The 27,363-nt window shown below is 42.6% G+C and overlaps 1 protein-coding gene across 2 annotated transcripts in view; it reads left to right on the top strand.

The window, feature by feature from the left end:
* The window catches only part of STK39 (serine/threonine kinase 39), a 312,573-nt gene that overhangs the window by 39,223 nt on the left and 245,987 nt on the right, over positions 1-27,363 (top strand). For both annotated transcript variants that reach the window (XM_086718821.1, XM_086718822.1), the window contains exon 2: positions 20,576-20,688. In XM_086718821.1, the coding sequence (XP_086574947.1) occupies positions 20,576-20,688 (113 nt within the window). The remainder of the gene's footprint in view (positions 1-20,575; positions 20,689-27,363) is intronic.

Genomic DNA, 27,363 nt, shown 5'->3' with positions numbered 1-27,363 from the left:
CTGGAGTCTGAAGGAGGCCCTCATGAGGACACGGCTGTCGGGGAGTGTGCTTTGCGTCGGTGGTAAACCAGATGGATGTAACAGGGCAGGTAGAATTATACGAATTGGGAGCTTTGACTTGAAAATCTGCTTAAAAAGAACTTGAGTGCTAAAACACATTTCCTTGTTATCTTGCCTTACTGTCAAGAGTAGAGCTTAGAGAATTGTCTTCTCCTGAGCCTTTCTCAAAAATCTAAGGGAGTGAAACCTATATATAAAAAACCCACTATAGTAAAACTTCTTATCCATGAAATTCTCAATAGTGAGTAACTTAAAGTTGGCTTCAGAGATTTTTTTTAACTTTAGTATTATAAAGTAGATTTTTTAATTAAAAAAATTTTTTATTTTGGGGAGAGATAGAGAGTGCGCACACAAGTGGGGGAGGGGCAGAAACAGAGGGAGACACAGAATCCAAAGCAGTCTCCAGGCTCTGAGCTGTCAGCACAGAGCCCCACGTGGGGCTTGAACTCATGAACCATGAGATCATGACCTGAGCCGAAGTCCGACGCTCAACCGACTGAGCCACCCAGGTGCCCCTAAAGTAAATTTTTGAATTGTAAAATAACACATGTTGATTGAAGAAAAATTGGTTAAGATGTAGAAAAAGCACAAAGAAGAAAATGAAAGTTACTCATAATTCCACCTCCAAAAGAGAAAACGGTATTTTAAGGTGTTTATTGTGTATTCACAAAGTTGGGATTATATTGTACATAATGTTTTGTAACCCGTTATCTCTATGAAATATTATTAATTTCCCCTTTGTCCTTACATACTATTCCAAGATAAATGCTACAGGATTATTTAAAAGTTGCTTTCAACATTTTCTTATGAAAACTTTCCAAACATGCAGCAAAGTTAGAAAAGTTTACAGTGAATACCCATATACCCATCCCCCATAGTCTGCCATTAATATTTTACCATACTTGCTTTATCATGTATTCATCTGCCCACTTACTCTCTCCGTCCATCAATCCATCTTAGTGCTTTTTCCATGCATTTGAAAGTAAACTTCAGTGCAATATATTACTTGTAACTAAGCCTATTTACCTTCACAATTTTGTTTGGTTTACACCATTTTTCAAAGAATTTGTGTTTGCTGAGCACACACAAAGGAAAACCTAGAAAAGTTGCCAAGAGAATTTTGTTGGATGTAGTGAGAAAGGACATCCAGTGATTTAAAATTTGCCTTGGGGCAAAGTATGCATCATTAGCATCTGAAGTGGCAAATAAAGAACCAGGAAGAATGATCTCTTTCTGTCTCAACTGCTTTTATGCCTAATTCAGACTTGAGTATGGGGACAGGAAAAATCTTTAGAAGGGCTAAGGCTTCTCTCTTCTGTTGGCCCGAATGCTATCATGCTTGGTAAATAGTGAACGTGGGCTGACCTGCAGAATGGTTCCTGCCAGCCTCCAGGTGGGGTGGCTGTGGACCCAGGATTGGGTGTTCCCTGCCTCTTCCACCTTGGCTTTCCTGGCAGGAGGGTGAGGCATGCTTATTTCTGCTCTAGATAGATTTCCTGCCAGTTTACCTGGTCTTCCTATTTGCACCACAGGCTCTTTCTGTTCTGGTGAAGGTGGTGAAATGTTGAGGGGCCATTGTGTTGACAGCCTTGGCAGGCACAGAAAACACCCCTTGTTCGTATGTCTTTGGTGCTCACTTTTAAAGTTGACTTAAACTGTCTACTCCCAGGGGCAAGGCCAGGTGTGGTGACCTTGCTTTGTGTACGGTTCCTGTCATAGCACCCTGGGTATTAGGCACTACTTGCCGATTGACAACTAGCCTGTCCCCGTTAGGCCTCCCAGGGTTCCTGTAGTTGTTTGCTGTGCAAGCATGGGGTGCCTTCCCAGGCATTTCAGGAACACACATTAGTTCTCCCAATCTTAACCTTTTCTCGTGTTTTCAAGTGGCTGCGGGCTTTGAAGAGAGAAAGCTCTGTTTCACATTCCAGAGTGTTCAATCTTGGTGTCACGTCAGCACCATTTAAAACGATAAGAAGCCTCAGCTCTGACATTGGCAACAGCTCTGACATGTTCTTTGTCATAAACTCAGCCTCGGCTAGCTCCCCTTCCTAGGAACCGAGGTCTGTGGAGCCCTAGTTTTACATTAACTGCGTCCCGTAAGGCAAAGTGATTCCTCTTCCTTTCCTTTGTCTCAATTTCTTCCTTTCTGTCGTTTTTGTGAGGGTAGTCAATTCTTGCCCATCTCAAGGGAGTCATCCGGTTTCTGGGTAACCCAGGTTCCTCGATTTTCCCCTCCAACGGTTTCAGTTCTTCATGACTGGGTTGGCCAGGAAAGGACATCTGGTTTCTCCACTTCCTCTCGATCCCCTCTTTTAGGAGGCAGAACCCCTCTAACTCTTAGAGCTACGGTTCTCCACTGAGGGAGATTTTGACCTCCTCTTCCTGCACCCTCTGGGACATTTGTCAGTGTCTAAAGTTTGAGAAGCCCTGCCCTTGATCTAATGATGCCTTTTTTTTTTTTTTTTTTAATCTTGCCGGTGATGACGTTATATAACTCCCCTGCCATTATTGTACTGTTCCTTGTCAGAAAGTTCATCTGCACGTCTAACCTCAGTCTCTTATGCTTCTCCATCATCTTCTGCATATGATCCTGTTCTCCCAGCCCGATCTCAGTTAACCGTTAAATTTGTCTTAGAACCTCATTTCTCTTAATCTCTCCAGATGTTTTCCAAATTTTTCAAGTATTCTGTCCATTAAATTGTAACCCCATCCAGAGAGAGCATTCTAGCAGTTTGGACACTGCTGCATACGATGGAAGTGGTTATCTTTGGGGTGGAATTTTGGAGCAGAGGAACATGACTAACTGTGCAAATGACCAGTAGAATAACGAGAAAACTGAGACTTCCGCTTATCAGAGGGAGATTTTCCACAAATCTTTACTCTGTCACTTATAAAAAGTTTGATCTTGGGTCTGTCGTTTCCTCAGGCATAAAATGGGGATGAAATACTTCATAGGGCTGTTTGTAGTAAAAATGAACGGGATTACGTCCGTACGAATGACCATTAGCACTTGTGAGTAAATAGCACTTGTGATTTCATTCACCGTGTCCGTGACTTGTGTTAGAGAAAATAGTCCAGGCTTTGGGAAATCTACAGAGATAGTTTGAGTTTGATGGTGGTTTTCACGCTTTGTTTTGTAGAGGAATTCCCAGGGAGCTTGTTGAAGAATACAGGTCCTCAGGCTACACCCCCCAGAGATTCTACTTGGGAAGTTTGACCAAGCAGGCATTTTTCTTTTCCACAGTAGCTCAGGTGGGTCTGATACAGCCGGTTCACAGGTGACACTGGGAGAACTGGTGGCTGTGTGCCTACCAGGCAAGCATACAGGAGGGGCCTCAGCTTTCTCAGGAAGCCTCTCCTGTAGTTGTTTTCTGTTTCTCTGGGGCCCTTGACAGAGGATAATCTGTTAGGGCTGTTTTGAGCAGGACAAAACTGTTCTTTGTTCTTGCTTTAATGACAACTGGAGATATCTTTTTATTGGATGGTCTCCTTGAACATTATTTTGATTCAGAGTCCCAAGTCTTTTGGGAACCAATTCAGGAACCCAGGCTGGGAAAATCTCCTTGTTCATTGGCTGATGGAATTGTGATTTGGGGTGGGGAAGGAAGGTTGGAGGGCTGTAGTGTTTATTCTCCGTGGGGGTTAGGGGAGGCTTTGGGGAAAAAGAAGTGAAATGGCGGACGGGATTTCTCCCGGCTTCAAATTGCAGTCCTTTAGGAATGGGATAAAAACGACCAGATTCCATCCACTTGCAAATTATTTGTGTCTAGTTTCTCTCTTCTTTTGTTGAACTGTGCCTGGGAACCTAGAATATTGGCCGTATTCATATTTTACAGAGTTTCTTTTTTGCAGCTGAGGATGGTGTGTGGGGGGCTGGCTCACTGAGTGGGCCCGTGATGACCAGAGCTTGCTAACTCCTGAACTGAATGTTTGTAGTTTCTTGACATAACGACAAAATAAACGTCCCAGGTTTGCCCAGAAATACATTTCACTGCTTCTCCTTGCCGCAGTTCTGGGTCTGTATGTGTTCTCAGAGAAATACCTTTCTGTGGGATACATTTTACCCACACTTTTCCGTTAGGCACAGCGTCTCCCTGCTAGCTTAAGGTTTGGCCTCTGTGGTGTGGGCTGCGAATCTAAAATATTTAAAAAGAAAATCTTAGAAGGAATTTCCATCATTTATTTAATAAATGAAAGTGTGAGGTAGAAATTAAAAGTCAACTGGGGAGTGTAATTGGAAAATGTAAACCATGTGAGACGTGCAGTTTTAACTCCTTGTTGGTATTCTGCGCCCCCCCCCCCAAGGACTCATTTTAAGTCCTGTCAATTGAATTTATTGAGTTTGAAACTGTGAACGTGAATCTTACATCAAAAGTGTATAGACCAAGAGTCAGGTTGTCCTGGGTTGGTGTTTTTCAATCCCACACATAGGTTGCTAGTAAGTCTTAGCCTACCTGAGCTATAGGAAATTGTTCTGTCTGATATTAGGTCTCTGAGCCCATGGCAGGTAGAAATTTCCGTGTATTTCATCATTATAAAACTAAGTAGAGGAAATTTAATTATTTATAAACCGGTACAAAAATAAAAGGTGAAAAAAATCATTAAATGCAGCACTTAACAAAATAGAAGGTGAATGTTTAATTAATGTTAAATGGTAGTAGAAAATGAGAAAGAATCTGCTTAACTGAATGTTTTTTTTTTTTTTATTCCAGTTTTAACTTATGGTATCCTTTAAATGCATTCGTTTTGGAGCTGAGGGTAGAATGGTAGTTGGGTATATGCTTGTGTCCTGTAGACACAAAGGGTTATCCCTTTGAAATTATTATACAAAACTGAGAGAAAGGAGGATTCGAGTGCCCAGTCTTAGGGCTAACAGCGATAGTTTATGGTTCAGTAACCTGTTGGGATGTTGTGTTGCAACTAGTGTAATTATAAACATGTTTTAGAAACATGAGGGCTGCCTGGTGGGCTCGGTCGGTTAAGTGTCCAACTTCAGCTCAGGGCATGAGCTTGCAGTTTGTGGGTTATGGCCCTGCATCGGGGTTCTCTGTGCTGACAGCTCAGAGCCTGGAGCCTGCTTAGGATTCTGTCTCCCTCGCTCGCTCTCTGCCCCTCCCCTGCTCTCTCTCTCTCAAAAAAAGCGTGCTGAGCTCTGAGACTAGTGACATAGCATTTAATATTGCCAGTGATTGCTTTTTTTGTTTTTTTTCCCCCTGCTTAATCAGGTGTAGCCCTTCTCACTTCTTAAATATTTTGATACAGAGTTTTTGATACATAGATTTAAAAAACCCAGGAAAATATTACTTTAAAGATCAAGAGAGAAACTAAGGTAGATGGAAAATGGAACACTTATTTCATTGGCCCTGCTTGGTCACTTCGCTTCTCTCTGGAGAATATGAGGAATTGTAATGCATGTCAGATACCATGGTGAAACATGATATGATGTCCAGAGACTCTCATAGCCCAGACACTTCCAAGACCCTGCTGACAGCTTCATTATTTCAAGCAATACTGGATATGGCTGAATACCAGTTGTCCAAAGAATTTGGACGTCCTTTTGGATTTTTTGTCCAGTGTAAGTCTTGGCAGAAGATGTGAAAGTCTGCATTGACATAATGCTAAAATACAGGGAATCATCATGGAATTCTTTAAAGTGGTGCTTCTTACCACTGACTTTGAAGTATGATACAGTGTGTAAAACTGAACAGTTGTTTTAGTTATCCAGGATCGAGTTAAGGGGTTCCATGATGGGATCTTGCCTGTAGAATGCCATCTCTTTTTCTTCTTCAGACATTCTTCTGAAATGGTTGGACTCACAGGCTAAGGATAGTGAGTAAAATACATGGAAAAGGTGACATTCTGGTGTCCTAGACTTTTGGGAGTCTCCACAGAGAGGCTGTTGCTGGCTTCCTTTTAAAGCTGAGAACAAACTTGAGTCGTGTCAGCCCCATCTCCTGTCTGCTACACGGTACATCCCTTTAAGTGTCAGAGTATCAAGGGGTATATTAAACATTTTCTGAAGTTAAAGCCCCCTGAGGCTCCCCTTGCCCCTCTGCTACTTTTAGCACTGCCTAAAATACAATGCCAGAGCAAAGACTCTGGGGGACAGCTGGGAGAGTGGCGATGACATAGCATGTCACACTTTTTAGCCTTGCCTTGAGGGGTTAGGAAGCCTTAAAGAAAAGATACCTTTAGAATACAGGATGGTGTTCTCTCTCTAGATGACATTTATTTGTGTCATATATTTATGTAGTTACCCACACATGTTTAAATACAGGAAAACTATTTTAAGGTAGGACTGTTCTTAAAGCATTCAGAGCTGTCTCCTGCAGTGTTTCATCTGTGGACGCTTACCTAGTGAAGACTGATAAGACTTTGGCAAAATCGACAGTGCGGAGAAGGTGATGGTCCTCTAAGTCCGTATTCCATTCACTCATTAAAAAACAAAACAAAACAAAAACGAAGACAGTGCACACTCTAGGGTGCAGGTTCAGTCCATTTCCTGTTGTGCTTTGTGAGTTAGTCTAGTATCCTAGGTAAATAATCCCTCAATGAAATTGATGTATTTCTTTTTACTCACTTGGTTTGGCAAATCATTGACAGATAAATGATTTTATAAGCAATTTAATGAGTTTACAGTGACTTTATAAGAGCCTTGAAGCTTCTGGGTTTGGCATTGTTTTAGCTTTTATTTGCACCAAAGGTGGGTTATCCCTTTGAAATTATTATACAAAACTGAGAGAAAGGAGGATTCGAGTGCCCAATCTTAGGGCTAACAGCGATAGTTTATGGTTCAGTAACCTGTTGGGATGTTGTGTTGCAACTAGTGTAATTATAAACATGTTTTAGAAACATGAGGGCTGCCTGGTGGACTCAGTCGGTTAAGTGTCCAACTTCAGCTCAGGGCATGAGCTTGCAGTTTGTGGGTTATGGCCCTGCATCGGGGTTCTCTGTGCTGACAGCTCAGAGCCTGGAGCCTGCTTAGGATTCTGTCTCCCTCTCTCACTCTCTGTCCCTCCCCTGCTCTCTCTCTAAAAAAATAAACATTTAAAAAAATTTAGAAACATGAAAAAGTGTTTACAGTCTAACTCACAATGAAAACAACAGAATATGGAGCCATAATTATTATGACTATGTGTATGTGAGTGTGTATGTGTGTGTGTCTGAATAAGGAGTATTTCATGCAATCATGAAATAGTTGTGTTTGGGTAATGAGATTTAAAAAATTACTTAGAATACTCTTTGTCATTGCTGTTTAGCATGGTTTAATTATAAAGAAGGGAGGAAGAAAGCTTTCATTGGGCTGGTTAATTATTTCTTTTGAGCCTCCAAAAGAAAAAGAGTGGGATGGACAAAAAAAAAAAAGCCTCCAAATACCAAATATTTATATTTCTTTTTCTGGTTTTAAAAAATGTTTCTTCATAGGAGGCAGTACACACAAATATTCATTTGTAGGAAAAGACTGAACAATTCTTTTTTCCCTGAAAACATCTCTTGAATATGCAGAAACTCACCCGCCTCCCTTGCTTGCCTCTTCCCTGTAAATGGAGGCTGGGCGCAGCCTAGTTTCCACATCAGGCCCCTGTATCCTCACCCTTCGTGTTCTTGACTTTGGAGGTTGGTTGAGCACATGCATGGTGGCCCAAGCTTTTTAAATTATCCTCAGGAATAAGCAGAATGTGTTCGGGTGGAGGGATAGCTCTGGTGGTAGGGTTTTGGAAAGGGTGAAGGTGAACAAAGAATCAAGTCTATTTGTTATAAAATGCAGTGATGATTATTGTGGAGGTGATCATGCGTGCAGTTTTTTATTTCCTAAATGCCCTCCCCCTTCCCCCCCCCTCCTCCTGCCGAGTTAACATGTAATCAGTCAGCAAATCCTGTGGCTCTACCTCCAAATAGATCCCTAATCCAGTCACGTTTCTCCCTTTCCTCTTCATTCACCCTAGCTTTGGCCATTAATTTGTGCCTGCACATCTCTGGCAACTGCCTAACCAGTCAAGCTGCATCTGCTCTTGCCTCACATTTACAACCTTATGTTAGAGTAGCCAGAACGAGCATTATAAAATGTGAGCCAGTAGTTCTTGCCAAAATTCTCCAGAGCACTTATTTTGGCCTGTAGGGCTCTCTCCTGTGTGTTTATTTCCCTGCCTACTGGTCCGACCATCTCTTTTTCCACCTACCCCCTCCATCAACGAGCTCTAACCACACTACCCTTTTCTCTGTCCCTTGAGCTCTCCAGACTCATTTCCTGCCTCAGGCCCTTTGCATGTGCCGCCCCTCTTCTTGGGATGTTCCACCCACAGATCTTTGTGGCTCCTTCTCATCAGCCCAGATGTCACCACCTCAGAGAGGCTTCCCTGCCCAACATAGCTCCAATGATCTTTCCACAAATTGCTGTAATATGTTTTATTTTGTCATAGCACTTATCACAGAATCAAAGTCTTATTCATGATTTTTGAAACGGTCTAGGCCTGTCACTTCAACAAAAATGTAAACTCTTGGAGGGCACGCACTTTTTGCTCTCTGCCTCTTTTCCAGCAACTTAAATAGTGGCCAGTATCTTCTTAGAAGCTCGATAAAGTCTTTTAAATAAATAAACAGACATGTAGTCTTTGTCATGTGGTTGAGCAATAAGTTGAAGTTTGTTTCAACTCCAAGATGCTATTATTCTATGTGTATTGAAGGCACTGTTGCAGTTGTGCACAGTTGGTAGATCATGCGCTTTTGGGTGTTCTTCCCACTCCATTCCCGTTAATGCCAGTGGAGTTGTTAGAACCTCTGTAGCCATTTTGGTGTCCTGACTGGGACTGGTATGGGTGAAGTAATGTGAAGCTAATGGATACACGAGGGGACTGAATGTGAAACAGGGGCGTTTTCAGGACTTTGGTCCATACACTAGCGCTGGTGGGCCAACAGCTTGGAGCCTAGACCTGAGGCCCTGGCCGATAGGTTTTTCTTAAATTATGTGCAGGAGAGGTCATCTTGACAGTAAACAAAAGCACATTAAGAACGCAGGTAAACTGCCTCCTGAGAGCTTAGAGTTCAAGGTAGGGAGACATTAGTTAACCACAAACTTGACGGCAAACACAGAAAACTAAACACCTCCTATCATTTGTTGAGGAAACGACACAGGAAGGAGATGAAGGAGTTTCTCTCTTAGAAGATCAACTTAACAAGTACGTACCAATCAAAGCAGTCTAGCTGTTTAGAACAAGGTGCCAAGTGGATGACTGCATGTCATATTGCAGCTCATGCCATCCTCAGCAGCCCTCCACAGACCACACTTCTGCTTCCAGTTAGAGATGTGGTGTTCGATCTGGGGCCCCTGCCCCATGCCAGAGAAAGTACTCCCAAGAAACAAAGTTACTGTTTGTAATCATCCCTTTTCTTGGAATACCACACCAGGTAATCTGTATATGTTGAATTCAGACATAGTAGTGTTACTATAAAGTTTAATTCTTTAACGTATGTGAAATACAAACATTTACAGTGATCTGGCTCTTCACCTTTGTTTACTGTGTACCCTTAGTTACCCATAATATTTGGGGAATCATGTTTTTTGGATTAATGGAATACATTTCCAGGTAACTGGGGCCCAAGTTAATTTCAGCCACAGTTGCTGGAAATAGTTTTGAAGTTAAATTACACGTTGTCTCCTGAGGCAAGAAAGTAGAGTTGGCCTCATCTTTCATTTGTAGCCAGTTTCTGAAAATGTACCTGCAAAATCAAATAATAAACTTAAATGTTAAGGAGAAGAGTGTTGAATCTTCATTTCTGAAGTACTAAATACACATACAGTTACTAAGTAGGGTTCCCTGGAGAGGGATTTGCTCTCTCTGGACTCCTGCCGGCCAGGGAGCCCCTTCCCCAGGCTGGTTGGTGCCTCTTATCCTGGACTCCCCGGGCATATGCTTTCCTATGCCGCACTTCCCAGGCAGCCACAGGGTATGGGGAGGTGGGTTGGGAGGTTCCTAGACTTTTTGCTCCTTTGTTAGGAGCTGGGCACCTGGCACCTTCATGGTGATTTGGGTCAGCTGCCTCCCCTGTGCTCTAGCAATTCAAAGTGTGGTCCATGGAGCAGCTGTGTCGTATCAGCTGGGAGCTCCCGCCCCAGATCTCCTGAGTCAGCATCTACAGTTTCATGGGACACCCAGGTGACCCCTCCATTGTCTGCACATTTTCCAATTCCTACATAGTTCTCTAATATTTTGGCCCCCAGCCTCAAAACCAGGGGAGGGAGCATTCTCTTCTTGTCCCACCAGGCTCCCCCTGATGGCACCGTGGGATCCTTGCAGGCGCTTCCTTGTGGGGACCCATGGGCTTCGCCGGTGGAGGCAGGGATTGACAGCATGCTGCTGCTTCCCTCAGGGCCTTAGTGGTGAGAAGTGCCCTTTGTGGGTCACTTCTTCATCTTCTTTGTCACTTAGCTATGCTCTGGGCCCCTTGGGATTGAGGAGACGTTGCTTTCCACCACTCTCAACCTTGGCATTCTTGTAGTTAGCACTCCCTCGTACCTCTTTTCTGCTGTCGTTTCAGACTGTGGCATCATCCCCCACCGTCTAGGTGAAGAGCATGTCAAGAGAAAAGGGCAGGAAGACCTCTACCCTTTAGGGTTGCCCTTACCTCCTCTCATGTGGCATATCTTGGGGGAGAACCTCAGGTTGCCAGGGGAGACCAGAAAAACAGGAGTGGGATTATGAGTAAAGTCAAATCAGATGGAGAGGTGTGTGTGTGGGGGGTGGCATTAACATGAGTGGACATTTTTTTCCCTCTGTCCTTGAGCTAGGAGAATCGTTACTTGTTGCCTCATGGATGTGGTAGCCATGGATATTTACCAGAGAAGTGGATCTTGAACAAAGAATCATTTCCTTGCATAATTTTCTGTACACCCAGTCATTGTAGCATAAAAATTAGTTGTCGGTGCTGGCTACCAGGAATAGGGTTGCAAGAGGTGAAGTTAACTTCACAGGAAACTAACTATCAGGGCTCTGTGGGAGCAGAGGTGATCCCAGGGGAAGGGGATAAAAAGACATTTTTTCAAGAAACCTACAGTAGATCTAGTTTCTATCCAGGTGTCTGGGATAATCATACTGTTGATAATACAGTCAAAACATAAGTAGCTACTAATGTGCCAGACACGTTCATTTATATTGTTATGTTTTTATGTATCATCTCACGTAATATTTACAGCCATCCTGTGAGGTAGTTACAATTGTCATTTCCTTTTTATAATTAAGGAAACTGAGGCACAGATGTACAAAGCAACTTGTCTAAGGTCATATAGCTGGTAGGGCTGTCTGGCCCTAGACCCCCACTCATAACTACTACGTGACCAAAAGACAATAGGATGGGGCAAGGGACCCTGGGTGGCTCAGTTGGTTAAGCGTCTGACTCTTGATTTTGGCTCAGGTCATGATCTCACGGTTCACGAATTTGAGCTCCACATTGGGCTCTTTGCTGACAGTGCAGAACCTGCAGAGGGATTCTCTCCTTCTCTCTCTGCCCTTCCTCCGCCCCCACTCTCTCAAAATAAATAAAGTTTAAAGAAAAAAACTGATTGTTAAAAAAAAATAGAATGGGGTTGGGTTAGGGTTGTAAGTACAGAGTGAACATTTTGGGAGTGTTAGATATTAAAAGAATCATTTTAGGAATTGTGTTTGGAAACAGAATGAACGAGAATTAAAAGAACAAGGCTGGCCCTTGCTAGGTGGAGCTTGGAATAGGCACCAACCTCTTGTTGGAGCTGATGGACATCATACTCCCTTGGCTCCTTATTAAGTGATTGTCTCTAAGCACCAGACAGACCTTCCTAGATGGGCTTGTGTGTTGGGCTGTTACTCAGCAAACTACATTCCTCCTCTGCCTACTGTTTCCTGGTTAAGCTCTGCTAATAGGGGCTGCTGGAGGGCTTCTGGGAGGCTGGAGGAGGCAGAAGGGACATGATTCATTCCATTTCTTTGCTGTGCTTATCAGCCTCGTTCCAGAAAGGGTCTTTCACTCTGCTAGCCACCGTTGGTACCTGTCTCCAGCTCCTTGCTACATCCTAGAACCAACCTCCTGGACCCCTTGGAGAATCCATCACCTGGCCATCCTCAGAAGTTTGAGTCCCAGCCCTGCGTGGACCTTCACAGAGGGTCCTGAGAGGCCAGCCACCTGTCCCTCAGAGGTCTGGTCCCAGCTCTGTGGGTCTTCTCCTCTCAACTGTTAGATTCTGATAACCCCACTTCCTCCCTTTGATTCCCCACTGTGCCCCCCTCCCCACCTCCAGCGGTGGGAGCTACTTCCTGCAGTTTTGCTCTATTACTCAGTCTTTTCATTTGTTTATATCAAATAGTATCAGTTGCAATACCTAGCATTGTTTCTATATTTCTAACTGGCCCCTGACTGATAAATCTTCCTGTGCCCTGGCAGGGGAGGGGAGAGGCAAGCTGATACCCAGAAACCATGTTTTTCAAATTTGAGAGTATAGGGGGCTCACCAGAGAGGCTTGTTAAGTAGACACATATCTCTCCAGTTTTAATCATTCTGATGCAATAGGTTGGATATGTTTCAAAAAACATTGTTTTTGAAACAGACATCTTAGATGTTCCTGATGTACTTACTCTGTCTCAGAGGCTTTGAGAAAATCTACCCCAATCCAGGGCCTTCTCATGGGGCTATTTCTTAGGTCTGGGCTTTTCCTGGGGTCTAGAAACAAATTATACTAATTTTTTTATAGGATGGGTGCTATATGCTAATCTTTGTCCCAAGGCCACCAAGGTTGTACATTGCCCCTGGAGGCTGAACAGCCAACCTTGTTTAGCCCAGTGAGCTAGGATGCAATTAACTGGGAGAAAGGAGCTTTTTCCCTTAATTGTGCATTGTCCACTTGTCAGGCCTGGCACATCCAGGTTGGTGTCCATTTAGAGAGGTTCCTTTTTCTTGTTCGTACAAAGGCAACATGCGTGTAGCTGATATAGGATGGATGGGACTGACCTTGAAGTAGAGACAGCCCCTTCTTTTTCATGTGCAGCCTTTCCCGTTTCCAGGTGGCTTAAGGTTGGAGCAGTGAGGAATGGGAGACACCCTGTTAGAACAGGACACTTGTGTCTTTTGGCCTTTGCCAGTGGGTGTATCTGTTTATCTGTATGAATAGCAGTGGACATTCCTCTGTGGAATGTTGGCTTCCGTTTGATTGATTTAATCAGTAGAATGAGTGGGTTTTGCTGGGAGGGGTTGAATTGCCCCCTCAGAGCAGAACAGGAAGTTTTTCAGTCCTGCCAGATCATGGGGCTTTGGGTTTGCAGGGGACAAGGACTTGACTTCGACCTTTAAATGAATATAAAAAATCCAGTTCGCTCTGCAGGAATGTGTCCCTCTTGCAGTCCAGGGCCTGATGCAGTGGTTCCTGGGGCGGATTTGGAGGACTGCTGGTGGCTCTGTCACCTCTTCACACTGTTACGTGTTTTATGTCACTACTTTATTCTCAGGTGGAATCATCAGAGGCCCTACTGTATTAGCTTTTGCCTCATTTTGTGTAGCTCCTTTGTGCTGATCAGTGGCCCGGGGATTCAGTTTTTAAAAACTGAGGTTCCTGACCCATTCTGGTGGCACACTGCTCTTAAGTAAGAGCTTTCCTGTGACATTTGACTCCAGAATTAAAACAGGTGTTCTGCGGATCAGAAATGCCTTCAGGCAGATGGGCTCCCTAGGCCTGTTCTTGAAGTTAACTGCCACTATCCACCGACTGCCTACTCAGAACACACACGACGAGCGGTTCAGAGATAACAACTTGAGTAAAATTGCACTTCCTCCTCGCTTCTACATTGTATAGTTGGCCAGGGCCTGGTGTTCTTTGTGTAGAACACAGCTTCACCTCCCTTGTGGATAGGTGGCCTCCCCAGGGATGGGTTGACGTGAGCTTTGATTCACTTAGCAAACGCTTACTGAAGGCCTCCTGCTTCAGGCAGGGACCTCATAGGAAGGGCTGATTCGAGGAGTGATACGGCAGAGGAAGAGTGCTCCAGGCTCTAGGATGAGGCCACACTAATCCTGGTCCTCGGGAACAGAGAGGAAATGACTAACTCACCTGCGGTTGTTGGAGAAGGCAGGTCTCAGGCGATTCCCCACCAATCCCTGGGGCTAGGTTGTCAAAAGCACCTGCCCCTTGGAAAGAGGATGTTCTTTTTCTTAGCAAATAAATGCACATTCACAGAGAAAGACATTTCCTCCAAGTCAGCATCAGGGCTAGAATCCTAGAAGAGTTTAAGCTTTAAGGGGTCTAACCCCTAAATGAGTGCTCTTCAGACTAATAAAGTTTTTTTTTTTTTTTAACTGGCAAGTAATCATATTCAAAGAGTGCTTTTTTTTGAATCTACTGTATATCATTAAGAAAACAAAAAATGTCTATGAGTAAATCCCAGTATGAATCATATTGAATTCAATGGGAGTCTGTTTTTTTTAATAATTCCTCATCGTGTACTTACTACTCCTCTTTAACCAGATGCCTAGAATTTACTTACACCCCCCCATATTTATTATTGATTTTATTTATATCAGGTAATCCCAATCCATGTACTTTCTGAATTTAGTAAGTGTAGTACAGTGTTTGTTTGTTGTTGTTTTTTCCCCCTAATTGTTGCTTTAGATGTAGCTTGAGGTCCAAGGTGAGTTTATTGACATTCTCTTCAATTTGATTCCACATCCCAGTTCCCCTCTATCTCTCTTAAGATCAGATCCCCAGGCTACTTTTTGTTTTTCTGTGGCATTATCAGATGGTTCTTGCTGAGTTATATACAAGTGCTGCTTTTCTTTGGTGAGGTCTGTGACCTCTAAAGGTTCCAACAAGCAAGGCTTTCTCGGGTAAGTTACCGTAGTTTGTCCGGATTAGTGGTGAATGGTAAGGATATTTGCTCAGTGGTCATTTCTCCACCTCACCCTGGTTGCCTGCCTGCCTGTCTGTCCTTACGTCCTGCCTTCCTCCCTTCTTCCCTTCCTTCCTCCCTTCTCTCCTTCCATCTGTGTGAGCTCTGAATCTCCTCTAGCAATCCCAGAAGGTGGGTCTACCAACTGGTTCTTTTGATGGAGGCAGAAATCCGTAACTCTGGAGGGTCCCCTGCTTGTAGCTTCCTTGAGAAATGTGGCCTTGCTGTGTGCTGCCTGGTGTATACACGCAGTCTGTACCCTTTATACACACAGGCTTAGCAGTAGTGTCTTGTTTTGTTAAGGAATCCATATAGCGAATTACACATAACCCCTGTCTCATTGTTTCTGTTCTGTGTGTTTGACTTGAGAGCTTATTGTGCTGTTCCTTTCACGTAGGATGCACCAAATGACAGGCAAATAGCCCTGAGAGTTTTCTCTTTGTGGGAAATAGTAGGACGAGGTGGATGGTAACATGGTGACATGTAGTAAATCAGTTTGGGCCCGTGTCCTGAGTATGTGCATATGTTACGTTGAATCAAATGTGATCATTTTTGTTCTGGAAGAATGGCAACTTCATATGTGTAAGCTAATAATTTAAAAACTGGACCATCAGGTAAGGATGGGTGCACCTTTGAAGCCAAATAGTAGTAACACAGGGAGGCAAAATACAGAGTGCAGCAAGCTTTTATGTGATTCGTAATACTTTTGTATTTAAAAACATTAATTGCTAACCTTATCATATTAGGAGATTTCAAGCAAAATTCTGAGTTTTCAGCTTCTCTGCAAAAATTGGAATCTTGGTGTGCTAGGTCAGCAAGCTTCCATGGTGACATTAGTGGAGGCAGAATGGCAGCTGTGCCCCTGCAGAACTCACGTGTGTGTCCATTCAGTCACTGGCCAGCTTCTGGCTCTCGTGTGACCTTGACTGGCCTCGTGGGCTTTGAGGTTGGGCACATGATATAAATAGAACACATAGAGTAAGTTGGATAAACAGAGAATTGGAAGGAGTCATCTGCTGGACCAAAGCCATTTGTTTGGTTTACTATCTACCACCAACCAGCACATCCAAAAAGAAAGCCTGATACAGCTCTGGACACTATTCACTGAGGAGGGACAGGGAAGCATAATTAAAGAGTTCTTTCCTGTGCTAAGAGATGGGCAAACTCTTGTTAAAAGTTTTGGCTTGGTGCTCCTCATTTAAGTAGGATGTGATGACAGCTTCCTTCCACCGGCCACCATTCATGTTATAGGCTAACATATCTATTTTGTTTATTTTTAAAATCCTGACATACTCATGAGGAGAGGTTACTGGACAATTGACCACATCCTAACTTTAACATAAGGAAATATATATTAGTCTAATATATATAAGTCTTTAACATAAAGACTAAAACATATATTTTTGGAGCACCTGGGTGGCCCAGTCGGTTACGTGTCAGACTTTGGCTCAGGTAATGATCTCGAGGTTCGTGGGTTTGAGCCCCAATTCCGACTCTGTGCTGACCACTCAGAGCCTCAGGCCTGCTTCAGATTCGGTGTCTCCCTCTCTCTCTCTCTGCCTCTCCCACGTTCATGCTCTTTCTCTTTCAAAAATAAACATTGAAAAAATTTTTTAATAAAAAAAGACTAATACATATATTTTAAAGTACCAGATCTTTATTGCTACATTACTCATATTGGGCAGAAAACTGGAAATAAAGAAAAGACTGATCAATAGAAGAAGGGCTGAATAAATTATGGTACACCAACATCATGAAATATGTAGCATTGCAACAACAAATGGGCAGGACACCAGTTGACTTGGAGGGATTTCCCTGAATAGTATACTTACTTAAGATTTAATTAGTACTTCCTATGTAGGAACGGTTCTAAGGGCTTTCCATGCATTAACTCATTTGATCCTCATAGCTGCCCTGTGAGCCCTGTGAGCCCATCATACAAATGAAGAAATTGAGGCATGGAGAAGTTAAGTAAATCATCCAAGGGTAAGCATTTGTTTGTTTTTTATTTTTAAAAATGTTTTTATTTTATTTTTGAGAGAGAGCGAGGGCAAGTGGGGGAGGTCAGAGAGAGGGAGGTGGGGAACAGAGGATCCCAAGCAGGCTCCACGCTGAAAGCAGAGTGCAATGCAGGACTCAAACTCAAAAACTGAGCCATGAGATCATGACCTGAGCTGAAGTCAGATGCTCAACTGACTGAGCCACTCAGGCGCCCCCAAGGATAAGCATTTAGTATGTGGCAGGCCTAGGTTATGAACTCATGCAATCCAGATTGAGATTTTTAAAAATGATTTTTAGGTTATGTATCAAAGTACATTATAAGTAATAAGTTTAGCTATAGAATATTAATTCATAGCTATTTCAGAATTCTCTGGATTCTTCTATTTTATTATGTTCAACTCATTATGTTGTCTCAGACCTTAGAAATCACTTAGTCCTCTGTTTTTCAAACTTAGCCCTCCTCTTTCCCTCTTTAAACCAAGTGAATCTTCCTGGTAAGCAGAATGATACTTAGTACTGACATGGAAAGACTTTGCCTTCTCTTTTGCCCTGGGGTGAGTGCAAACTATAGATACAGTCTATGTCCTTTACATTGCAGGTACAGAAGTGCATTGCAGAGAGAGAGCCTAATGTTCATTGAGTTGATGTTTCCAGGGATGTAATTAGGCCTCACAGGTAGATTTTATTATGCCCATTAAGGAAACTGAGATTTAGAAATTAGGAAACAGGAAATTGTTACCAGAGTTGCATAGAATGTTTATTGAACCTTCTCTTCTAGGGTCTTCCTTACCTAAGGTTTGGGAGCTACTGTGGCCTACCGGAGGCACTTCAGTTGAATGTTGTCTTAGCTGGCACTTAACTCGATTAGGCAGCTGTTGAGAATGTCTAATTTGTAGGGCATTATTTACCACAGGTGATAGTGGGGCAGTGACATAGATGGATAATGAAGATGGCTTTTTTGTATTAATCAGCTTGGGCTCCTGTAACAAAACACTGTGGCCTGGGTGCCTCAAACAACGGGAATTTATTTTTCACAGAAGTCCAGATCAGGGTGCTTTCTGGTGAGAGTGCTCCTCCCTTCCCTTTCTCATCCGTAATGCCAGGGACTGGACTTGACGGTCCTTAAGGCTTCCTGCCCCTCTCTCATTGCTCTTGATCTCTCTTGTGGTTGAAGGCAATCTTTGGAGTCAGAGAGGTCTAAATCGACCAGTGGGTGGTTGCGTGTGTTCATGCCATGACAGTCATCTCAGGTGCGTTCTCTCTAGAGATGAGAAGGTGCCACTTGTTTTCCAGCCGCTCACAGTTAAGTAATAGCAACTCTGAGGTTGTTCAACTCTATACAAGACTTTCCCTACCGCTGCCTCTTTCCAGAATTCTTATTTTTGTCCACATGCTTGCATATGTCTGTGGAAGGCAGGAGACTTTTTTTTTTATAGTCAAGGACTTAAAAGACTATGGGAGGCAGTCCCCTTTTACAGGCACTTGTGTTATCCCTTCTAGGAATCTGTTTTCATCTTTCCTGTTTTTCAGTTCCACTGCTTTGAAGTGTTCAGGGATGTGGATTAAGGATGGGGAGTGGAATTGGGGAGAGTTTTACAACAGGTAGAGCCGAGAATGGCTTCCCATCAGCAGCTCGTTGAAGACGTTTGTTGATTTCTCTGCTGGATACCAGGCCCAGTGCTAACCAGCTACTTATCACTTTCTCTGTGGCTCCGCCAGTGATGGCCTCTTGTTCTGGAGACCTTGACTGGAAAGTACACTTTGCTATCAGCAGGGCTCTTTGTAGTATTTGGCTCTGATATCTAGAGCATTCTGGATTGAACCCAGCATGCTGTGATCTGCAGGGCCGAGGCCGACGTGGTAGGACTTGGAATAGAAGCTGATGGAGCAGGCAGTGAGATTAGGGACAGGGAGGCCCTTTTAACGACCTCTGACAACAGCACTCTGTCCTTGAACGAGAGAGTAAGGCTCGCTTGAATCTTCCCTCTAGGTGGTTTCTCTTTTGTTCAAGCATGGAGGACATTTTTTTCTGGTCCTATAAGGCCAGGACAAGTGAGGAAGGGAAGCGTGGGCTCTGGCCTATGGGAAGCAGGGAAGAGCTTGGAGTCTGGCAGACTGACTCAGACCCCAGCCCAGGCGCTTGGCTGCGTGGGCAAGTTTTCCAAGCCCCAGTGTTCTCACGTATAAAATGAGGCTAGGAACAAAAAGTGAACAGGCTTGTAATGACAATTATTGCATGAGGAGAGATACCATAGAGGGGGTGGTTAGTATATGGAGATTTTCTTTCCCAATGAACACAGGCTGGACTTCCTGGAATGGGAGTCTTGAAGTTTTGGAGCTTAGGGTGATCTGCTTGGGATACCAGGTCAGGGGGCCAGAGCTGACGTTGAGACCACAGGAGGAAAGAAAGGGCAGAATCTCAGCTCTGAAGACACCCACTTGGGCACTTCCTTGGCGTGGGAAAGCGTTGACTTGTACTAGAAATGTCATCCCTGTCTGTCACATCTGTAAGGAAAGCGAATACTGATCTCCCTTCTGTATTGCCCAAAGCTGCCCCCGCCCACATCTTATGATATTTGATGAGTCATTCGAGAAGTAGCCCTGGAAGAAAGGCTTTAAGGAGAAAGGTAGATGGTCAGATCTGACCCTCTTTTACACAGTCCTGGGCCTAGGCTGTTTCTCTCTTTGGCAGTCTTGCAGGGGTAGAGGATTTATGTGATCAGAAGGAGGGTTTTGGTATTCTCTGCAGAAGTGAGATGCCTTAACCCAGAGGTCTTTTTGCCCCTGTGGAATATAAATCGGATTAGGAGCTCTTTGTGCTCTGCCACAAATCACTACACGTCTACATTTTGCTCTTATAAAATATGGATAATGACATGACTCTGTCTCCTAGGAGTTTGAGTGCATTAGCTAACGATCATGAAACCTTAGAAATAGGAAATTCATATGAATGCCGAGAGCTTTTGTAATTACACATTTGCATCACTCGCTTGGCATCCTTGAAAGTCGTGCTTTCAACACGAGAATACTTGGGTTGATTCCTGTTCTTCTAATTGTAGAGCAAGCGCAGAAGAAAGAAGCTCAAAGAACACTCAGAGCAGATAAGTTGTCACAGCATCTCGTGGAAACCCTGAAGTAGCTCAAGCTGTAGTGGTTTGGCTTGGGCTGAAGTGGAAGAAGAGCTTGAGATATTTTAAGGGCACTGAAGTTAGAGAATACTGGGAGCCAAGGATGGTAATGGCCTCCACGCAGTGTTGTGCTCAGACGCTCTTGTCTCTTGTCCCTGTGACCTCAGACCCGTCACTTGGTCAGCCTTTGTCCTGGGCGGCAATACACCTGCCATATGAAAGTGGGCTTTTTCGATGTGGGTTGCCCTCCTGGGTACAGATACTGTTTTTGTAGCCTGTAGAACAGTCCACATTTTCCCTTTTCTCCCACAGAGGATTATTTTCAGATTTAGAAACTCTTTACAAGGATGTCAAAAGGTAATGTTCTGAATACCTTGAGGAGAAGACTTTTTAAAAAATAGGTATTTGTTTATGAAGGGGGTGGCGAACATTAACCAGACAGCATGCCCCTTGATAGCTGATGCTGTTTTTATTTCGTTTCAGGCAGTGGAGCTACTGCTGTGGTCCAGGCTGCCCTTTGCAAGCCCAGGCAAGAACGTGTAGCCATAAAGCGGATCAACTTGGAAAAATGCCAGACCAGTATGGATGAACTATTAGTAAGTAAAAAAGCGAAGGATCCCTGCTGGTTGCTCCTCGTCACTTATGGGTGTGTGGAGATGGGCCAGAGAAACAGGAGAAAGGAGAGCAAAGGCAGCTTGGTGTTCTCTCCTGTTTGGACACACGTGTTTCTTGGAAAGCAGCCCACACCGCGTTTCCTCCCCTGCTTAATTATATCGTACCTGATGATGGTGTTGTATAGCGTATGACTTACTTTGCTTTGACAAGCAGGATTTTGTTCAGTCCTCATAATTCCAGGGTGGGGATGGTCTCAGTGCTGACAACTCTATTTTGGAAAAGCAGGGAGCAGACGCAGTTAGCTGACCTAAGGCCACGTGATACTGCAAGTGCCGAGCCGGGTGGAGAGCTTCTGGCCCTCTGTCTAGAATCATGACACAAACAGGAATTACTCTCCAGACAGTTTGTCGGCCATTGTGCCTTTCAGAAACTACAAAATGACCTACACATGTCAGTTATTCAGAATAGTGCAGGGTGGCTTGGGTTTGGCTAACAAGAGCAGTCTGTTTCTTGTACGTGGCACCGTGTACCTCTTACTCTAAATGAAGTACATACGTTACGTAAATGATTGGAGCTTTTCAGTGTGGGTATGACTCTAGTAGCACTGGTTGGTTGCAGGAACATTTGCTCTTGGCTTAACTGACTCATTATTAAATGAACAGCTTGGCAAATGGTTATTAGTTGCCCGGCAAACTGTGAAGGGTTTGAGAGTTTAATCTCATAAATATAGTTGTCCTTCTGCCTGCCAATTTTCTTTTTTTTTTTTTTTTTTTCCTTTTGGCCATTTATTTGAGGATAATAGGAAACTGCGGTGGAGGAGTTAACTGATTGGTTATCCCAACCCTAATCCCAGGACAAATATTAGTACGACAGCTCCACACAAGCTACGAAGTATAATGACATTTGGCTCCAAATGAAGAAGCCTTTTGTTGTGTTCTACATTGGGAATGGAATGCCATTAACAAGAGCTTTTTGTCTTTACTCAGAATATAGCTTTTATTTCAGGCTTAATTACAGCACACTATAGTATAAATTAAGTACAAGGATAAAGCTGTACTTTTCCAGATCTGTTTGGCCTCACATTTTAAATTAGGCTACACAAGGCATAGATTTCACTGGGATTGAAGCGACAGATTGCCACCTAACTCAGATTAAAGGAAGGGCTACCACGATTTAATGTTAATTTCAGAAAGAAAGGAAGGAAGGAAAGAAGAAAGAAAGAAAAGAAAAAGAAACGGAGGGAGGGAGGGAGAAGGAGGAAGGGAGGAAGGAAGAAAACGCCCCAAATTCACAGAATTTGCATGTATTTAAGGCTTTTTACCTTCTTCAAAATATCAGCTGTGCTTTGCTCTTACTGAAATTATTGCTGCATCCTTCTGTTGCTTGTAATCACAGCAACCAGTAAAATTGTGCCTTCGTCACCTGACCAATTTTGAAGGTCACTTTTCCCAAGTGGAAAAAGCACTTAACAAACTGTGGGGAGAGTCAGGTCCTGCTTCTGCCACCAACTTATTTTCTACCTTTGGTCAAGTCATCTAACTGTACTGCACTATTTAGAAAGAGAGATGGGTTGGAAAATCTCTAAGATCCCTTTATAGGTGTCCTCAGATTCTGAGTCTATACTGAGTACACACTAATTAAAAAAAAAAAAAAAAAAAAAAAAAAAGATTGGAGAGTACATTTCCATATGCCCTGTCTGGAAATACCACTCACAAATTTGCTCGTGATGACTGTATTTGATTGTGGCGCTCTGTTGGAGGTCCCATGGCCATCCTGTTGGTACCAGCAGAATATTTACACACGGTCTGTATGAGGCCTGGGCGCATTTGTGTCTGACAATTCCAGAACCAGCCTTCTGGGCAGACGCAGTGGTTCCTGATCTCTACCAAGCCCCAAACTGCCCCAGGCCTCCACGTTCTCCCTCTGTTGGCTTCTCGTCAGCAGTCCACTGCCAGCAATGGAAGTTACAGGAGGGTCCTAGTGGAGGCAGCAGGGTGGGGGAGAATGGAGGGGAGGGTGGGCAGTCCACGCCCTTTCCTGTTTCCCTGAGAGCAGGACCAGTAACAGTGGCATTTGGAGATAGTGCTTGTAATTTGGGCATAGCTGCACATGTAAGGACTGGGGCTTTTCTGGCTTTGTGCTTGTCTCCGTTAATCTGAGGTTTTAGGAGTTATGAGTTTGCTTATTAGCAGATAGTTTATTTATCTCATTCTTTTTCCCCTCTTAGTTCCCATGTTGTGTTAAGAAAGCATAGTATATGTCTATAATTATCCACTTTTCATTTGGAAGGTGTATTGATTTCTTGTGTCGATCTTTCCTTAACCTGGAACCTTTGACCTTTTGATGTCTTGATATTTCTAGAGATGGGGGGCGGGGGATGGCTATGGTTCTTTAGGATGTTTGTCCTTTGCAAACAAAAAGAAATGGGACTTACAGTATGGACTGCCTAATGTTGCCAGGCTTTGTGGCCCAGCTGTTGGCACACGAGATTGTGTGGAGCGAAGTTGGTGTAATCCTTTTGATTTTTAATACTGCTGTTGCTCGTACTTTTATTATCTCTGCGGGTTCACATTTTGGCAGTGTTTGGACATCCGGCATCCTAATAATCCTTTAATTCCCTGTGTGCGTATGTGTGTGTGTGCACATTATGTATAGGTCAGTGCTCTGCATCATTTCACAAACTGTGCCATGTGTTAACTGGAAGCCATTGTTCTTGTAAGAAACAATGGCCACTGGAATCCTTATCTTGTGAGTGTTATGTCATAGAAGTCACAGTTATCAACTATTTGCTGGCAGTTAGAACATCTGCCTCCCCTACTGAAACTGTATCGCCTCCCACTTCCTACCCTCTGTCCTGTCCCTGCCCCCTTGTCCCAACTCCCATAGGAAAGTGGGGTTTACACTCACAGGGCAGATGGACAATCTGTCAGATTCTGTGGTCATGTGGAGTTTATTTCAGGTTTGGCTGATGAAGGGTTCAAATGGTCATGATTTTTCTTTTCTTTTTTTTTTTTTTTTTTTTTTTTAGCATTTTCTTTTTTTTTGTTGTTGTTTATTTTGAGAGAGGGAGAAAGAGCGCATGTATGCACGTGCACTTGCACAAGGGGGCAGAGAGGGAGGGAGAGAGAGAGAGAATCCCAAGCAGGCTCCGTGCTGTCAGCACAGAGCCCGATGTGGTGCCCAAACTCACAAACCGTGAGATCATGACTTGAGCAGAAATCAAGAGTTGGACACTTAGCTGCCTGAGCCACCCAGACATCCCAGGTGGTCGTGATTTCTGAAGCTATCGTCTCTGAGAATGAAGGGAAGAAGTATTAGATGAAATCATTGGTGCTAAATTTAAATTGGTAATTTAAATAAAATTTATATTGTTGAAATGAGTACTGTAATATTCCTCAATGATAATTTGGTTCCAGATCTCATGTGTATACACTTAGTAATTTATTTGGTAAATATTTAATGAGTTTCTACATTGTGCTTAGGCCCATTAGAAGGATGGGTTTTGGGTGTGTATATAGGACAACAAAGGCATATGCTCATCTTCATGGCAATTAGGTTAGAAAACCCTAGAACAAATGTTTTTCTTGGCATCACATGAATAGCATTTAGTTAATCTAATTCTTGTTCTATGCATTCTTTTAAATTTTCATGTATGTTGAAGAGTTTGGCCTGTACCTATATCCTAATCTCTTTAGGTATGATGATTTGGTGGTTAATTTTCCAGGAGGCAGGGGATGTTACTGGTATGTTCTGTATTTCTGACCACTCCAACCTAGAGGCTTTGCTAATTTCCGAGATTTGCTAATCCCACATTTTTTTTTAATCCCGCAGTGGTGTAAATGACTATAATAGGCTAACACTCTCTGGGAGGTATTTATAGTTTTAGAGCAGAACTTGTGGACTGTGTGATTATTAAACCCTACTAGGTGCTAGACACTGAGCCAGGCGATGGGAAAACAAAGATGATTTCTGGTTTTTGGGGAGTCTGGGGACTGGTAAATGAGTTTCTTCATTGTTATTTTGGGTTGGTGAGCTTTTTGAGCTAAGGATAGCTTTCTACACTTTTTCCATCCAGACATGGTTTAACAGAATATAGACAGATTCTCTAATGTGCATTCCTTGCTTTTCAGTAGGAATTTAAGGCTTCCTAAATGGGTCTGATCCACTGTCATGCCAACTAGTATATTCTGTGTGAAGGTGGCCTTGAGGTTTCTTGAAAGAGCTTAGTTCTCTCGTTTGTGGTCAGCCTCAGAGGTTAGGGATGCTGCTCAAGGGCCCACTTACTTCCCTTAAAATCTATTTCATGAGTGAAGAATTAACCTGTTCTTTCTGAACTCATCTTTTGGTCTCTGTCACCAGGTGACAGTTCCATAAATGTGACATAGTCGTCCTTCCTTTTATTCATCTTAAAACCCACTTTTTCCAATCTTCAGGGAACTCTTCATTATTTTTACCCAGGGATTGATGAACATTTTGATTCATCACCTTACTTGACTTCATGATTTTTAGACTTTAGCCATATCCTCAATGTTTTTTCTCTGGACTAGAGCTCTCATATTTTTAGTCTTGTCTTTGGTACCTAGTCACAGAAAACTCAGTAGCATTTTCTCATTCCTTCATATACATCAATGCTATCAAAACATACAGTTTAATTCTTAGGGACAGGAATGCTATGTGTGTAAGAGAAACCCTGGCCCTGGGGCCAGGCAAAGTGCTTGTTTCTTCAAAGAAAAAAAAAAAAAAAAGGTCTATTATGTGATTCTATTATGAAATAATATGTGGTGATCATTAAAATATTGTAGTATATGATGGGTGACAAATGTGAGCAAAATGGTTTCAAAAAACAACGGCTACCCATGATTGCTGAAACTTGTGATGGAGGGAGAATTGCTTCCTGGGTCAGAGGGCCCGGGTCTTCACTTGGATCGTGGACTTGAGACGAATCATTTATACCTCAGTCTTCTCATTTGTTCAGTGAGGAATTCTACTTGATGGCAAAACTTATTTTAATCACCAAAGTCTATGGTTCTGTGTATTTAAAAATCAATTCTTTTAATGAAGTTACTTTTAAAAGTCACTTGCAGAAAAACACTGATTACTAGCAAATTATGCTTATAATTCAGGATAGAGTCAAGTCACTCCAGTGTTACAGGGTAACAGTAACATTCCACTGTAAGTGCATAGATTGGGGTACATAGGGTGCCATCTGTGTGTCCTGTGTACAGGACATGAATGTCCTGTGTACATAATGAAAGAGCCTCTCAGCCTCCAACCGGAAAGAATCTGGCATTTGCCCTTCTCTTCCTATATCATTTCTGTAAGGATATTTTGCTGTATTTCATGGATACGATTCATAGATAAATCGAGAGCTTACTTTCCTCAGAACAAAGCCCCTGCCCTCATTTTGCTTTTCTGCCATAATGTTATTTCTTATTTCTTATTTCTTTTGATCTGCTCTTTTCTTTCTACTCATCTTTCCCTTTCTCTCTACTCTCTTTACTTGTTTTTAGAGGAACAAATCAGCTATGATTTGTAGGTTATTTTGGAGAATAAAGCTTTAGATGTTTATTTTGCCTAATGGTCATTTGAGAGAATAGTTTAATTATCCCCTAATAGTTTATTTATCTGACATAGGCTTCTCTCATACTTACTTAAAATTAAATTACAATATTTGGGACCTTTGAGCAGTTCTTCTAGCTAGAAGGGGTTTTCCCCCTTTTAATTGAGATTTAGAAAATTAAAATTTTTTTATGTTTATTTATTTTTGAAAGAGACATAGAAAGGGAGGGAGAGGTAGAGAGAGAGGGAGACACAGAATCTGAAGCAGACTCCAGGCTTTGAGCTGTCAGCACAGAGCCCGACACAGGGCTCGAACTCATGAGCTGCAAGATCATGACCTGAGCCAAAGTCGGAAGCATAACCGACTGAGCCACCCAGGCTTCCCGAGGTTTAAAAAATTAAAAAAAAAATTTTTTCCTGCATTTTTGCCTAATGTCTGTAATTGTGTTCATACTTTTGTAAGCCTTGCTTATTGTAGAAAAAAATTATACTGGTTTGAGGATGTCAGCCTAAAAAGCTGGAAACTATAATGTGTGTTTTCCTTATTATATAAAGGAAAGTATTTTTCCATGATTTTTGAACAAAAGAATTTTTTAATTAGTAGATTAATTATTCATATCCCAGCTCATTAGTGCTTCACCATATGTGGTAATGAATTGCATTTGGCTGTTTCTTGTAGAATCTTTTATACCAAGGGTATAGCATTAAAATACAAGTGTATTTTACTGAATGTACTATTTTGAGCATTTCAGGTCTCAAATATTAAATTTTGTACTTAGTTTTGTAATTATTTTCATACACTTTGGTGTTTGTTTTTACCAAAGTATAATCCAGCTGAGGGCAGGATTAGGAATGGGAGATTTTTGGATATTTTGAAGACATACATTTTTAAGAAATTAGAGAATATTACATATGCAAAACTAATTTATTTTTACAGCTCTAAAGTTACATTAGCTGGCATGTGATTCGTAGAACCAAATTCGTAGAATTTGTAACGTGAAATTTAAATGTTATAGTTGATTCAGGTAATAAACATACTAGTTGAATTTACTTTTAGGTCAATTTTTATACATGTGTTAGAAATGGCTTGCTGGGGC

The sequence above is a fragment of the Puma concolor genome, chromosome C1 (genome assembly GCF_028749965.1).
Source record: "Puma concolor isolate L17-30 chromosome C1, mPumCon1.1.hap2, whole genome shotgun sequence".
Classification (NCBI taxonomy): domain Eukaryota; kingdom Metazoa; phylum Chordata; class Mammalia; order Carnivora; family Felidae; genus Puma; species Puma concolor.
This window is presented reverse-complemented; position numbering and strand designations above follow the sequence as displayed.